The sequence below is a fragment of the Ranitomeya imitator genome, chromosome 1, assembly GCF_032444005.1.
Source record: "Ranitomeya imitator isolate aRanImi1 chromosome 1, aRanImi1.pri, whole genome shotgun sequence".
Lineage (NCBI taxonomy): Eukaryota > Metazoa > Chordata > Amphibia > Anura > Dendrobatidae > Ranitomeya > Ranitomeya imitator.
The window spans coordinates 714,814,198-714,828,416 of NC_091282.1; the positions used below are offsets into that span (position 1 = coordinate 714,814,198).

Here is a 14,219-nt window from a genome sequence, read left to right on the forward strand (position 1 = left end):
ATCGTTGTGAAGTTGGTCAGTGTGAATGTACCTTAAGTCTATTGCTGCCAATGTACAATCAGTCAATTTCCTGAAACAACAGGAGTCTAGAAAAACCTAGTGGCCAGTGTGAAAATTGAAAGGTTTAACAGATTTAATACAGAATACCTGATTTAAACAATGGGTCACTTTCTAATGAAACATTACCTTTAAATGATAACATAACATTGACTGTATTGTCAACTGTCAGTATATACAGTGGGGCAAAAAAGTATTTAGTCAGTCAGCAATAGTGCAAGTTCCACCACTTAAAAAGATGAGAGGCGTCTGTAATTTACATCATAGGTAGACCTCAACTATGGGAGACAAACTGAGAAAAAAAAATCCAGAAAATCACATTGTCTGTTTTTTTAACATTTTATTTGCATATTATGGTGGAAAATAAGTATTTGGTCAGAAACAAAATTTCATCTCAATACTTTGTAATATATCCTTTGTTGGCAATGACAGAGGTCAAACGTTTTCTGTAAGTCTTCACAAGGTTGCCACACACTGTTGTTGGTATGTTGGCCCATTCCTCCATGCAGATCTCCTCTAGAGCAGTGATGTTTTTGGCTTTTCGCTTGGCAACACGGACTTTCAACTCCCTCCAAAGGTTTTCTATAGGGTTGAGATCTGGAGACTGGCTAGGCCACTCCAGGACCTTGAAATGCTTCTTACGAAGCCACTCCTTCGTTGCCCTGGCGGTGTGCTTTGGATCATTGTCATGTTGAAAGACCCAGCCACGTTTCATCTTCAATGCCCTTGCTGATGGAAGGAGGTTTGCACTCAAAATCTCACGATACATGGCCCCATTCATTCTTTCATGTACCCGGATCAGTCGTCCTGGCCCCTTTGCAGAGAAACAGCCCCAAATCATGATGGTTCCACCACCATGCTTTACAGTAGGTATGGTGTTTGATGGATGCAACTCAGTATTCTTTTTTTTCCAAACACGACAAGTTGTGTTTCTACCAAACAGTTCCAGTTTGGTTTCATCAGACCATAGGACATTCTCCCAGAACTCCTCTGGATCATCAAAATGCTCTCTAGCAAACTTCAGACGGGCCCGGACATGTACTGGCTTAAGCAGTGGGACACGTCTGGCACTGCAGGATCTGAGTCCATGGTGGCGTAGTGTGTTACTTATGGTAGGCCTTGTTACATTGGTCCCAGCTCTCTGCAGTTCATTCACTAGGTCCCCCCGCGTGGTTCTGGGATTTTTGCTCACCGTTCTTGTGATCATTCTGACCCCAGGGGGTGGGATTTTGCGTGGAGCCCCAGATCGAGGGAGATTATCAGTGGTCTTGTATGTCTTCCATTTTCTAATTATTGCTCCCACTGTTGATTTCTTCACTCCAAGCTGGTTGGCTATTGCAGATTCAGTCTTCCCAGCCTGGTGCAGGGCTACAATTTTGTTTCTGGTGTCCTTTGACAGCTCTTTGGTCTTCACCATAGTGGAGTTTGGAGTCAGACTGTTTGAGGGTGTGCACAGGTGTCTTTTTATACTGATAACAAGTTTAAACAGGTGCCATTACTACAGGTAATGAGTGGAGGAAAGAGGAGACTCTTAAAGAAGAAGTTACAGGTCTGTGAGAGCCAGAAATCTTGATTGTTTGTTTCTGACCAAATACTTATTTTCCACCATAATATGCAAATAAAATGTTAAAAAAACAGACAATGTGATTTTCTGGATTTTTTTTTCTCAGTTTGTCTCCCATAGTTGAGGTCTACCTATGATGTAAATTACAAACGCCTCTCATCTTTTTAAGTGGTGGAACTTGCACTATTGCTGACTGACTAAATACTTTTTTGCCCCACTGTATATATATATATATATATATATATATATATATATATATGTACATGTACATATATATATATATATATATATATATATATATATATATATACACAGATCTATGTAGTTTTCACTTTTTTAGTTCATTGTTACTTAATGAAGTGTGGAAATAATATTTTATTTGAACATATTTAGCATGAAGGTCACTCACGAATCACTACCCCTTAAGGCCGGCGTCACACTTGCGAGTTTTACGGACGTAAGAGCGCAGAAACTACGTCCATAAAACTCGCAAAAAATACGGCACAATTATTCTCTATGCCCCTGCTCCTATCTGCCGTATTTTACTGATCAGTATTATACGGCTTTCTACGGCCGTAGAAAATCGCAGCATGCTGCGTTTGTCACCGTATTGCGCAAATAAAACGCCAATGAAAGTCTATGGAAGCCCCAAAAATACGGATTACACACGGACCAGCAGTGTGACTTGCGAGGAATACGCAGCGGTGTTAGAGAGAAAAGCCGGTAATTCAGTGCGGTGTACAGTAAAATCACACTGACAGCTTACAGTAACATAGTAACATAGTAACATAGTTAGTAAGGCCGAAAAAAGACATTTGTCCATCCAGTTCAGCCTATATTCCATCATAATAAATACCCAGATCTACGTCCTTCTACAGAACCTAATAATTGTATGATACAATATTGTTCTGCTCCAGGAAGACATCCAGGCCTCTCTTGAACCCCTCGACTGAGTTCGCCATCACCACCTCCTCAGGCAAGCAATTCCAGATTCTCACTGCCCTAACAGTAAAGAATCCTCTTCTATGTTGGTGGAAAAACCTTCTCTCCTCCAGACGCAAAGAATGCCCCCTTGTGCCCGTCACCAGTAGAATAGGTAGAATAAATATGTACACATAGAATAGGTATATATATATATATATATATGTCAGTGAGATACATATATGTATATATATTCTTACTTCATACAGCCGCGATATAGCAAAAAGCCGGTAATTCAATTACCGGCTTTTGCTTTCTCCTTCCTAAAACCCGACATGATATGAGACCTGGTTTACATACAGTAAACCATCTCATATCACCATTTTTTTTGCATAATCCACACTACTAATGTTAGTAGTGTGCATCTGCAAAATTTGGCCGTTCTAGCTCCCAGGCTTTCTAGGTAAGTTCCCACGATCTATGAACAGCCAGCAGAGGGCGCCTCACCGCAAATGAAGCTAAATATAGATCATTGACCTATATTTAGCTCATTCCCCGGGGTTTTGCAGCAAGGAGCAGCCTGCATTAGCGGAACTCCTTGCTGCAAAATGTTTTAACCCCTTCAGAAGGATTTACATCGTTGGACTTTACAGATCTGCGGAAGGTAAGTATATTGTTGGTTTATTATGTTTTTTCTTTTACAGAACGAGGGTCTTCAGTGATTGGATTGGGCGTTAAATAAAATATTACAACAACCTTTGTTTTTATTTCATTAAAATAATTTTTAATAATGTGTGTGTGTTTTTTTTTAACCCTTTCATTCAATTGGATTAATAATGGATAGGTGTCATAATTGACGCCTCTCCATTATTAATTAGGCTTAATGTCACCTTGCAATAGCAAGGTGGCATTAACCCTTCATTACCCCATATCCCACCGCTACACGGGAATGGGAAGAGAGTGGCCAAGTGCCAGAATAGGCGCATCTTCCAGATGTGCCTGTTCTGGGGTGGCTGGGGGCAGGTGTTTTTAGCCAGGGGGGGGGGGGCAATAACTATGGACCCTCTCCAGGCTATTAATATCTGCCCTCAGTCACTGGCTTTACTACTCTGGCGGAGAAAATTGCGCGGGAGCCCACGCCAATTTTTTCCGCCATTTAACCCTTTATTTTAAGAGCTAGAACGACCAAATTTTGCAGATACACACTACTAACGTTAGTAGTGTGGATTATGCAAAAAAAAATGGTGATATGAGATGGTTTACTGTATGTAAACCATGTCTCATATCATGTCGGGTTTTAGGAAGGAGAAAGCAAAAGCCGGTAATTGAATTACCAGCTTTCTGCTATATCGCGGCTGTATGAAGTAAGAATATATATACATATATATGTCTCCCTGACATATATATATATATATATATATATATATAGACAGTATATATGTTTTTTTTTTTTTTTTACACATGGATCCCTTGTATAGCCGTATGTTGGTTTTGCAAGCCTGCGATAAAAACACGCAGTACGGCTACCATACGGATTACATACGGAGGATGCCATGCGCAAAAAACGGTGACACACCCTGCCTACGGAGGAGCTACGGACCACTATTTTCGGGACTTTTCAGCGTATTACGGCCGTAATATATGGACCCTATTTGCATACGCTGAGTGTGACGCCGGCCTAAGAGTTGAATAGTGGCAATTACTTTGTATGTATCCATGTGATCTTATATTATACTTGTCCAATAGCGATAAAAGAATGAAGGAGGCTTTCCCAACAAGAACATTTAGCATTAAATACAGTGTGGGTGATGAATGTTAGATTTTTACTTTAGAAGTGTATAGAGCGGACACTCTTATACCGTTCCCTCCAGGTATTCTGGAACATCCTCAAAACAAATGATGGCTGGGGGTCGTAGGAACTTAACATTTATCACTTTTCCTGTTCCCATGAGTAAATGATAAATGTTGATAGAGGGAAATATTAATGTAATATGTTAATATTGAATATTTAACAGATTCACGGCTCATTTAAAATAGGGCATCCTGAAACAGTTTTTTCACTGCATAGGTGATAACTGGTCATGCAACTATTGTCAGGACAGAGGGGCTTGTATCCACCATCAATGAGTTAACGGGCAAGTCACACACGTGTTCTGCTACTCCATTTAAGTGGATGACAATGAAGATACGTGAGGATGGCCAAGTACTGCACTAGGCTATCTTTGTTAGTGTCATAAACTTAAATGGAAAGGCAGGATGGATGCGTGACTGCCATTCGACTCCTTCTGGCTCTAGTCTTGCAGCTTGGAAAGAAGTAGGGGACAATTCTCCTGATTGACTAACAGCCTCCAGGTAAAGGAGCCGTCAGTCAAGCAGAAGGAGACAGCGCTGAGTAGAGATGGAGTGACAGAAGCTTCAGATTTACATGCTTATTTGCAAATCAATTCAAACACTGATTTTCACAGTAATAGAGGAACGGACTGAAATATTGCTGGAAGTGTCTTTGAAAAAGCTACATGCGCATATAAATAGTATGAAGTATAAAATTCTGCTGACAGATTCCCTTTATCCCCTACAGTGAGCACTGTAAAAAAAATCAAAATGCCAGAATTGCACTTTATCACTTCACCTCCCTAAAAAAAAATAATAATAGGCAACCAAAGCACCATACAAGAAATTGGTATCAATAAAAATGTCAGCTCACTATGCAAAATACAAGCCTCACTCAGCTCTATCAACCGATTTAAAAAGTGTTATGGGTATCACAAAATGGAGATACAAAGCAGCAAAAAAAAGTTTTACAATATTAAATTATTTTTTGGGGGTTAACGGGTCATTTTTACCAGGCAATGAATGCCGTAAAAAAACAAAACCCAAAAAACTAAATGCATTGGTAAAACAAATCCTCATAAAAGTTATTGCGTTTGACAGAAGGTAGGGAAAAGATGAACAATCAAAAAATATTTGGTCCTTATAGGGTTAAGTAAAGTTGACATACTAAGGGACTCCAATTGTAATATGATAATATTGGTGCTAGTCTGGTCGGCTCACTATTTTTATAACGGTCTCATAAGTTATTAAATCAAACAAGCTTTAAAAATATTAACGAAAACAAGGAGGATATGAGAGGTAATAGGGTTACTGATGAGTACACATAACGGCACAAGGTGTCGCATACTTCAGTGTGCCATTTGCTTGTGGGGTCTCCATTGCCATGCTACTATGTGAGATGTCATTTCAGGGTACTTACTCAGCCTTCTCAGATTCTGCTTTTGAGTTCTCCTCATTTTCTTTTGAAATTTCCGCAGCCTGCAATAACAAGGTAAGACATTCATTGTAGGGTGAATTGCATTATTTTATTACCATTAAAAGAATTCAATTAGCAGGGTTATCTGTGCATATTCCAGATCCTTCGCCTGCTTTACTCATACAGACTAAAATAGTTTTGCAGCTAAACTAATTAAACAAGACAAGATTGTGCAAGTGATACCAGAAACCTTTTCTTCAGTTGTTCCCTCTGGTAATTTCTTTTACGCTTCATCTTAAGTGATAAGGAATTTTCTCAGAACTATTTAAAGATTAGCTACACTGCAACTGGACCTGTGGTTGGCTCTGCCAGATCAACCAAGTAAAAAATGTTTGACGATCCACATATGAATATAATCATTCAATATGAATATGTTCAATTGTTTGCGTTAATCAAATTACTTCCCAGTGAAACAATAAAGGGTATGACACAAATGACTTTGTGCCTTTTTATTGGTTGATCTGCTATCCTATTATCTTAAGGGCTCATGCAGACGTCCCTGGAACATCGTCCGAGCACAGACCACAAGTGTGTGAAGGCTTCATATAATTCTATGAGGATGTGACGATAAGGTCAGAAGATCTGCGGCCAGAACTTGCACTGCTTTTCATGTTCAAACCGTATCGCACAGACATCTACATGAGTCCTAAAAGTGGGATTCCAGCTGATAACATTTATCAATAACCTCCTGTTCTATTAGGAAGGGTCTGCATTCTGGAACTCCCATCAATCTCAAAATTAGGAGATCCCAGCTTGTCATCCCTACTTATCAACACCAATTAGAGCTCTCAGCTGTTACTATACAACCTTCAATGTACGAAACTCATTTTCAATTCGAAAAAGGTAGTGTGGAGTGACAGATGATTTGGGGAACCCATTCTAGCAATCAATGTGGGGTGGGCCCTTTAGATGCACCTCTAGAAATTTAATTTTATCTTCCACAGTTTTACTTAAATGTCCTACACAGGGGATTGGAGCAGGCTCAGGACTTTAGTCCGCATGATACTGGGCAGATGCCAGCTATTTTACATCTTGGCAGTTGATTTAGCAGTCTATCAGTCTCAGACACTGTAGATCTCTGATTGAGATTAGTAGTATCTGGGAGAGAGGGTGTGATGACACCGCATTTTATCTCAATCTCATTTTATCTCAATTAGCTGAATAGTCTATTCTTCCTGACTTGCTGAAAATAGATGTTATTTATATGTTGACTTTACATTTGTGTTTCTTTCTGGTTGGTCAAGAAAACAGACTTTGTTCATGAGAGCTTGTAATAAAGACTTGTAAGTTGACAATTTGTTCTAACATATTGTGCCGTTATCATGGATGACTAGTGATACAGGGTCATGGACCAGAGATTTTGCTGATATGATGATTACACATTGTCCAGGCCAGCCAGTTTGTTGACTTGCAAAATAGGAAGGAAAAATGATGCAAATACATTACATAATAAAACAATGTGAGTTGGTCTTATCACCATTCTTCCCCATTAGCTGTGAATACTGGAAGAAAGACAGTTGTAAACTATAAAACAGGTTTATATGCCTCCAACATGAGTCAGGATTCAGCCAAGACATCCAAAGAATTAGAGACCCTCTACAGGACAGCAGCCAAGACAACATGGCTCTATCACGAAGAACATAGATTTGTCATTCTACAGGATGCCAGCTTAGGGGACCATGGACCAGGTTGTAAGAATACAGATCTGCTCGACTGACAATTGCTGAACCATGGATACGTTTGGGGTAGTCAGGATTTGGGTCCACTGGTCGCCTGGCTCCATGGAGATGTTTGTAAAAGCAAAGTTGTGACCCTCCAGTCAACTGGCCTTCTACCTCAATGGACTGTCATCTTCCTAAGTGTGTTATTACCTCCTTTTGGTGTGTGTGCCACAGGTGGGGTAGTCGGCCCTAGAAGCTCTGAAGTCATAGCTGCTCTTATACTAGCAAGTCAGTGGAAGGGAGAGACTCTGTAATTGGGCACCATCTTGGGTATTTGGCTAGGACTGTTCTATGTGTTATTTGCCTGTTTGTGGTTCAATAAAGTATTGCAACACTTTTTTTTACCTCACCTTGTGTTGTCTGAGTATTTCAGAAAATGAGTAAAGTTTACAATATATGCAATCAGAGGATTGTCTATTAACCCCTTTACCCCCAAGGGTGGTTTGCACGTTAATGACCGGGCCAATTTTTACAATTCTGACCACTGTCCCTTTATGAGGTTATAACTCTGGAACGCTTCAATGGATCCTGGTGATTCTGACATTGTTTTCTCATGACATATTGTACTTCATGACAATGGTAAAAATTATTTGATAGTACCTGCGTTTATTTGTGAAAAAAACGGAAATTTGGCGAAAATTATGAAAATTTTGCAATTTTCCAACTTTGAATTTTTATGCAATTAAATCACAGAGATATGTCACACAAAATACTTAATAAGTAACATTTCCCACATGTCTACTTTACATCAGCACAATTTTGGAACCAAAATTTTTTTTTGTTAGGGAGTTATAAGGGTTAAAAGTTGACCAGCAATTTCTCATTTCTACAACACCATTTTATTTTAGGGACCACATCTCATTTGAAGTCATTTTGAGGGGTCTATATGATAGAAAATACCCAAGTGTGACACCATTCTAAAAACTACACCCCTCAAGGTGCTCAAAACCATATTCAAGAAGTTTATTAACCCTTCTGGTGCTTCACAGGAATTTTTTGAATGTTTAAATAAAAATGAACATTTCACTTTTTTTCACAAAAAATTTAATTCAGCTCCAATTTGTTTTATTTTACCAAGGGTAACAGGAGAAAATGGACCCCAAACATTGTTGTACAATTTGTCCTGATTATGCCAATACCCCACATGTGGGGGTAAACCACTGTTTGGGCGCATGGCAGAGCTCGGAAGCGAAGGAGTGCCATTTGACTTTTCAATGCAAAATTGACTGGAATTGAGATGGGACGCCATGTTTCGTTTGGAGAGCCCCTGATGTGGCTAAACATTGAAACCCCCCACAAGTGACACCATTTTGGAAAGTAGACCCCCTAAGGAACTTATCTAGAGGTGTGGTGAGCACTTTGACCCACCAAGTGCTTCACAGAAGTTTATAATGTAGAACCGTAAAAATAAAAAATCATATTTTTTCACAAAAATTATCTTTTTGCCCCCAATTTTTTATTTTCCCAAGGGTAAGAGAAGAAATTGGACCCCAAAAGTTGTTGTACAATTTGTCCTGAGTACGCTGATAGCCCATATGTGGGGGTAAACCACTGTTTGGGCGGATGGGAGAGCTCAGAAGGGAAGGAGCGCCGTTTGACTTTTCAATGCAAAATTGACAGGAATTGAGATGGGACGTCATGTTGCGTTTGAAGAGCCACTGATGTGCCTAAACATTGAAACCCCCCACAAGTGACACCATTTTGGAAAGTAGACCCCCTAAGGAACTTATCTAGAGGTGTGGTGAGCACTTTGACCCACCAAGTGCTTCACAGAAGTTTATAATGCAGAGCCGTAAAAATAAAACAAAATTTTTTTCCCACAAAAATTATTTTTTTAGCCCCCAGTTTTGTATTTTCCTGAGGGTAACAGGAGAAATTGGACCCCAAAATTTGTTGCCCAATTTGTCCTGAGTGCGATGATACACCATATGTGGGGGGAACCACTGTTTGGGCACATGGGAGGGCTCAGAAGGGAAGGAGTGCCATTTGAATGCAGACTTAGATGGAATGGTCTGCAGGTGTCACATTGCGTTTGCAGAGCCCCTAATGTACCTAAACAGTAGAAACCCCCCACAAGTGACACCATTTTGGAAAGTAGACCCCCTTAGGAACTTATCTAGATGTGTGCTGAGCGCTTTGACCCACCAAGGGCTTCACAGAAGTTTATAATGGAGAGCCGTAAAAATAAAACAAAAATTTTTTCCCACAAAAATTATTTTTTAGCCCCCAGTTTTGTATTTTCCCGAGGGTAACAGGAGAAATTCGACCCCACAATTTGTTGTCCAATTTGTCCTGAGTGCGCTGATACCCCATATGTGGGGGGAACCACTGTTTGGGCGCATGGGAGGGCTCGGAAGGGAAGGAGCTCCATTTGGAATGAGGACTTAGATGGAATGGTCTGCAGGTGTCACATTGCATTTGCAGAGCCCCTAATGTACCTAAACAGTAGAAACCTCCCACAAGTGACACCATTTTGGAAACTAGACCCCCTAAGGAACTCATCTAGATGTGTTGTGATAGCTTTGAACCCCCAAGTGTTTCACTACAGTTTGTAACGCAGAGCCGTGAAAATTAAAAAAAAAAATCTTTCCCCCCAAAATTATTTTTTAGCCCCCAGTTTTGTATTTTCCCGAGGGTAAGAGGAGAAATTCGACCCCAAAAGTTGTTGTCCAATTTGTCCTGAGTACGCTGATACCCCGTATGTTGGGGGAAACCACCGTTTGAGCGCATGGCAGAGCTCGGAAGGGAAGGAGCGCCATTTGGAATGCAGACTTAGATGGAATGGTCTGCAGACGTCACATTGCGTTTGCAGAACCCCTAATGTACCTAAACAGTAGAAACCCCCCACAAGTGACCCCATATTGGAAACTAGACCCCCCAGGGAACTAATCTAGATGTGTTGTGAGAACTTTGAACCCCCAAGTGTTTCACTACAGTTTATAACGCAGAGCCGTGAAAATAAAAAATCTTTTTTTTTCCCACAAAAAATATGTTTTAGCCCCGAGTTTTGTATTTTCCCAAGGGTAGCAGGAGAAATTGGACCCCAAAAGTTGTTGTCCTATTTGTCCTGAGTACGCTGATACCCCATATGTTGGGGTACACCCCTGTTTGGGCACACGGGAGAGCTCGGAAGGGAAGAAGCACTGTTTTACTTTTTCAACGCAGAATTGGCTGGAATTGAGATCGGACTCCATGTCGCGTTTGGAGAGCCCCTGATGTGCCTAAACAGTGGAAACCCCCCAATTATAACTGAAACCCTAATCCAAACACATCCCTAACCCTAATCCCAACAGTAACCCTAACCACACCTCTAACCCTGACACACCCCTAACCCTAATCCCAACCCTATTCCCAACCGTAAATGTAATCTAAACCCTAACTGTAACTTTAGCCCCAACCCAAACTGTAGCCCTAGCCCTAACCCTAGCCCTAACCCTAATCCTAACCCTAGCCCTAACCCTATCCCTAGCCCTAGCCCTAACCCTAGCCCTAACCCTAGCCCTAACCCTAACCCTAGCCCTAACCCTAACCCTAGCCCTAACCCTAGCCCTAACCCTAACCCTAACCCTAGCCCTAACCCTAGCCCTAACCCTAGCCCTAACCCTAACCCTAGCCCTAATGGGAAAATGGAAATAAATACATTTTTTTAATTTTTCCCTAACTAAGGGGGTGATGAAGGGGGGTTTGATTTACTTTTATAGCGGGTTTTTTAGCGGATTTTTATGATTGGCAGCCGTCACACACTGAAAGACGCTTTTTATTGCAAAAAATATTTTTCGCGTTACCACATTTTGAGAGCTATAATTTTTCTATATTTTGGTCCACAGAGTCATGTGAGGTCTTGTTTTTTGCGGGACGAGTTGATGTTTTTATTGGTAACATTTTCGGGCACGTGACATTTTTTGATCGCTTTTTATTCCGATTTTTGTGAGGCAGAATGACCAAAAACCAGCTATTCATGAATTTCTTTTGGGGGAGGCGTTTATACCGTTCCGCGTTTGGTAAAATTGATGAAGCAGTTTTATTCTTCGGGTCAGTACGATTACAGCGATACCTCATTTATATCATTTTTTTATGTTTTGGCGCTTTTATACGATAAAAACTATTTTATAGAAAAAATAATTATTTTTGCATCGCTTTATTCTCAGGACTATAACTTTTTTATTTTTTTGCTGATGATGCTGTATGGCGGCTAGTTTTTTGCGGGACAATATGACGCTTTCAGCGGTACCATGGTTAGTTATATCTGTCTTTTTGATCGCGTGTTATTCCACTTTTTGTTCGGCGGTATGATAATAAAGCGTTGTTTTTTGCCTCGTTTTTTTTTTTTTTTTCTTACGGTGTTTACTGAAGGGGTTAACTAGTGGGCCAGTTTTATAGGTCGGGCCGTTACGGACGCGGCGATACTAAATATGTGTACTTTTATTGTTTTTTTTTTTTTATTTAGATAAAGAAATGTATTTATGGGAATAATATTTTTTTTTTTTTTCATTATTTTGGAATATTTTTTTTTATTTTTTTTTACACATTTGAAATTTTTTTTTTTTACTTTTTTACTTTGTCCCAGGGGGGGACATCACAGATCAGTGATCTGACAGTTTGCACAGCACTCTGTCAGATCACTGATCTGACATGCAGCGCTGCAGCCTTCACAGTGCCTGCTCTGAGCAGGCTCTGTGAAGCCACCTCCCTCCCTGCAGGACCCGGATCCGCGGCCATCTTGGATCCGGGGCTGGAGGGAGCAGGGAGGGAGGTGAGACCCTCGCAGCAACGCGATCACATCGCGTTGCTGCGGGGGGCTCAGGGAAGCCCGCAGGGAGCCCCCTCCCTGCGCGGTGCTTCCCTGTACCGCCGGCACATCGCGATCATCTTTGATCGCGGTGTGCCGGGGGTTAATGTGCCGGGGGCGGTCCGTGACCGCTCCTGGCACATAGTGCCGGATGTCAGCTGCGATAAACAGCTGACACCCGGCCGCGATCGGCGGCGCTCCCCCCGTGAGCGCTGCCGATCGCATATGACGTACTATTGCGTCCTTGGGAAGTAAAGCCCACCCCACATGGACGCAATAGTACGTCTAATGGCAGAAAGGGGTTAAATGGTAGAAAATCTTTACCTATATTCATAATGCAACAAGAAACACAATATGTTATACATCAGCATCTTCATTTATCTGTGGCTACATTCTTATTAAATTCTACAGTGAAGTCTCTTCTGCAGCTTTCTAACTACTTTAAAGATGCTGTAATGAGTCATAGCTCTGCTTGTGAATTATACGTGTTATTGTCAGGTGGAGTGAAGAATATATAAATAAAAAGAAACCGGGAACGTTCCAAGGTCATTTATATTCAGACACGACAGGTACAATCATAGTAACATAGTAACATAGTAACATAGTTAGTAAGGCCGAAAAAAGACATTTGTCCATCCAGTTCAGCCCATATTCCATCATAATAAATACCCAGATCTACGTCCTTCTACAGAACCTAATAATTGTATGATACAATATTGTTCTGCTCCAGGAAGACATCCAGGCCTCTCTTGAACCCCTCGACTGAGTTCGCCATCACCACCTCCTCAGGCAAGCAATTCCAGATTCTCACTGCCCTAACAGTAAAGAATCCTCTTCTATGTTGGTGGAAAAACCTTCTCTCCTCCAGACGCAAAGAATGCCCCCTTGTGCCCGTCACCTTCCTTGGTATAAACAGATCCTCAGCGAGATATTTGTATTGTCCCCTTATATACTTATACATGGTTATTAGATCGCCCCTCAGTCGTCTTTTTTCTAGACTAAATAATCCTAATTTCGCTAATCTATCTGGGTATTGTAGTTCTCCCATCCCCTTTATTAATTTTGTTGCCCTCCTTTGTACTCTCTCTAGTTCCATTATATCCTTCCTGAGCACCGGTGCCCAAAACTGGACACAGTACTCCATGTGCGGTCTAACTAGGGATTTGTACAGAGGCAGTATAATGCTCTCATCATGTGTATCCAGACCTCTTTTAATGCACCCCATGATCCTGTTTGCCTTGGCAGCTGCTGCCTGGCACTGGCTGCTCCAGGTAAGTTTATCATTAACTAGGATCCCCAAGTCCTTCTCCCTGTCAGATTTACCCAGTGGTTTCCCGTTCAGTGTGTAATGGTGATATTGATTCCCTCTTCCCATGTGTATAACCTTACATTTATCATTGTTAAACCTCATCTGCCACCTTTCAGCCCAAGTTTCCAACTTATCCAGATCCATCTGTAGCAGAATACTATCTTCTCTTGTATTAACTGCTTTACATAGTTTTGTATCATCTGCAAATATCGATATTTTACTGTGTAAACCTTCTACCAGATCATTAATGAATATGTTGAAGAGAACAGGTCCCAATACTGACCCCTGCGGTACCCCACTGGTCACAGCGACCCAGTTAGAGACTATACCATTTATAACCACCCTCTGCTTTCTATCACTAAGCCAGTTACTAACCCATTTACACACATTTTCCCCCAGACCAAGCATTCTCATTTTGTGTACCAACCTCTTGTGCGGCACGGTATCAAACGCTTTGGAAAAATCGAGATATACCACGTCCAATGACTCACCGTGGTCCAGTCTATAGCTTACCTCTTCATAAAAACTGATTAGATTGGTTTGACAGGAGC

The 14,219-nt window shown here is 41.0% G+C and overlaps 1 protein-coding gene across 1 annotated transcript in view; it reads right to left on the reverse strand.

Moving 5' to 3' along the window:
* RYR3 (ryanodine receptor 3) overlaps positions 1-14,219 on the reverse strand; it is an 886,248-nt gene that overhangs the window by 54,788 nt on the left and 817,241 nt on the right. Inside the window, exon 90 of the mRNA XM_069732389.1 lies at positions 5,793-5,851. Within this exon, the coding sequence (XP_069588490.1) occupies positions 5,793-5,851 (59 nt within the window). The remainder of the gene's footprint in view (positions 1-5,792; positions 5,852-14,219) is intronic.